General features: G+C 41.1%; 1 protein-coding gene across 1 annotated transcript in view; it reads left to right on the forward strand.

The window, feature by feature from the left end:
- Positions 1–2,786, forward strand: part of LOC101856929 — a gene marked incomplete in the record, with an annotated part of 6,444 nt that overhangs the window by 1,167 nt on the left and 2,491 nt on the right. The window contains 1 exon segment of the mRNA XM_013088518.1: positions 1,792–1,934. Within this exon segment, the coding sequence (XP_012943972.1) occupies positions 1,819–1,934 (116 nt within the window).

Consider the following 2,786-nt stretch of genomic DNA (forward strand, 5'->3'; position numbering starts at 1 on the left):
GTATATAACTGTATACCCTATTAATCCTCTGTTTCCGAGTGTCCATTCTGTCTGCGTCGTTTTTTATCAACATGTATTAACCTCATGTCTTATGGACTCTATCTAATTAAAAAGAAAATATTCTGCCAAGAATATCTTCCAAATGCAAAAACCCCTATTTTAATAACATGTACTGATGTCTGTTAGTTAGATGGATATGTGCATTGCTCCGCTTTGGATGTTTTGAGAAAAGGTAAACGCTATGTTATTGTGCATGTGAGTGCAGTACCTAATACAACCAGTTGTTGTTATTGTTGTTGTTGCTGTTGTTGTTGTTGTTGTTGTTGTTGTTGTTGTTGTTGTTGTTTTTGTTGTTGTTGTTGTTGTTTTTGTTGTTGTTGTTATATTGTTGTTATTGATCCAGCTGCAGATATTTCATTGGAACTTCCCTGCCTGCACATTGTACGAATACAGATGTTTGTTCAACAAGAACAAATTAGTTACTAATTGATCTATAATATCTCAGTGCTATCTTCGTTGTCATCACCACCAGAATCTGCAGCAGCAAGTCAAGGAGGTCAAGGAATGGCAATGGTCATTTTGTCGTTTTATTCGTCAACAACAGAAAAAAAATTCTTTTTGTTTGTTTGTTTGGGGGTTGAGGTTTTTTTCTTTGTCTTTTTTGGGGGGAGGGGGGTCTCGACACGTATATAATGATTGGCCATGACGCTCCTGAAAAAATACTCAGCCACAGAAGCAAAATCCTAAAACAACCACAACAATGCACACTTCCACCGGTCTTTTCTTTTGGTAAGTGTTTAACGGCGCTCGCAACTGCATTAGGTCATATAAGCGCGCGGGACACATTGAAACATTTTCAGTTTGGTAGGGACTTAGAATTTTACCCGATGGCCGCCAAAACCTAATCTTATTGATTTTAGGGCCACCAAGGGATCTTTAACGTGCGCTGCTTGCACGAGGGACCTCAGAGATATTTCACCCTTATCCGAAAAGGCTTGTTATTAGATCCATAAGATCAGGGGTGTGACTGAAAGACAACAGTAAGAAAGAGCCAAGTAGTAGCAGTAGAAAGACTGCAGAAAGAGTCAGGAGCCCAGAGGAGGGGCAAAGATTGGGGGGGGGGGGCAGAAAGGCAGAAAGAGGACATGAAAACAGACGATAGAATATGGTTAGAGGGTAGGGAAGGAAGTGAAAGGAGAAATTTTTAGAGAAGAAAATTTGCCTTCCCTGCCGGATTTTGAACCCGGGATCTTTTGAATGAGAGGCAATAACAGTAACAGTAACATCAAGACCAAGAGAGTCCACCTTTCACTGGTCAAGGTCAACGACCACAGTCGTAGTACTGAAAGTACTGTTCAAACTTCAACATAAAATGAAATTATACTTTTAAAGGACGGCAACTGCAGTTGGCTTGGTCATGTAACAAGATCGTGTGGCCTATCTAAGACCATTCTTCGGGGAACTGTGCATGGGAGGAGAAGGAGAGGAAGGCAAAGAAAGGGGGGACCGAAAACATTGCGGAGAGGACAGAGAAATCCTTCGCCCAAACTCAGACTCTCGCAAAAAGCGGCGTTGAAAAGTGGAGGCACCTGACGAGGCCTTCTGACATACAGCGCCCCTGCGATCGTCGAGGATTATGGGATCAGTAAGCAGTAAGCAGTAAACCGCAACAATGAGTGTCTGCAAAACATTCTTTAAAAGCAAAATATAAAACAAAACAAAAACGAACAGAACAGTCTTTCTGTCTCAGAGTTACTATTTATGACGTGTCTCATTTTGTCATCAAGATTTCCTTCAACTGTCAACTGATCCATCGAGATGTTCTCCTCCCTGCGACTTTTGGTCATGTGTGCGGTTCTCGCCGCCTTCCTGCATCACACACAGGCTTGGTGGCTCGATACATGGTGGTACGGCTACAGAAAAGCTGCTCTTCCGTAAGTTTTTATTCTTTTACTTTAAACTTTTGTTTTGAATTTTGCTTTTTGTCTTGATTTTTAGGGGTTTTGTTTTGGGTTCAATTTGTTGTTATTGTTGTTTGTTTGTCAGTTTTACTACTGATTTTTCGGATATCTTCCAATGCAGCATGTGGCTTCCTGCCAAGCAAGATATGAATCTCTACGTTCTATGTATGTAGACTAAATTGCCACAAACGTAAAAATCAGCCACGTTGTGAAATGTAGATCTTACTTAGCCTACTTCTTTACTCCCCAAACTCTGAAAAAGAGTGCAAGAAGCCAATGAGGTACATGTAATGTACAGGCAGGACCTTTGATGTAACAGGAGTCACTTAAGTATAATGGTAGGTTAGTTATGCCTTTCGCCCTTGCACACAAAAGATGTGAGTTCAATTTCTTTGTAAGAAAAATCTATTTCATGAAGTGCTAACTCCATCTTTCTGGTGGAATGCTACATCCCACTTAGAATCTAGTCCGTCGGAGGTTCTCGCATTTGGACCCTCCCCACCCCGTTCAAAAATAGGTCACCTATCGAAGAAACTGATCCCGAACTCGCCTGCTTATCCTGTCAATATCGATATGATAACACTAAATGAGACAGTAGCAGTGAAACTGATTGCTTGTCTGGATCTGAGATGGGACTGGAGAGTGTTGCGTTTTCAATATTTGATAAGGACATCATCACTGTATTGTGTTATTCTTCCATGTAATCGGTCTCGGCAAGGGACGTACACAGCTTACGATTCAAGATGAAAATTTGCTAGACGTCAGACCACCTTCCCTTGCAAACACAGTACGTTATTTAATTAAGAAGAAGGTATTATCACAACC

The sequence above is a fragment of the Aplysia californica genome, unplaced genomic scaffold (assembly GCF_000002075.1).
Source record: "Aplysia californica isolate F4 #8 unplaced genomic scaffold, AplCal3.0 scaffold00755, whole genome shotgun sequence".
In the NCBI taxonomy this organism is placed as follows: Eukaryota; Metazoa; Mollusca; class Gastropoda; order Aplysiida; family Aplysiidae; genus Aplysia; species Aplysia californica.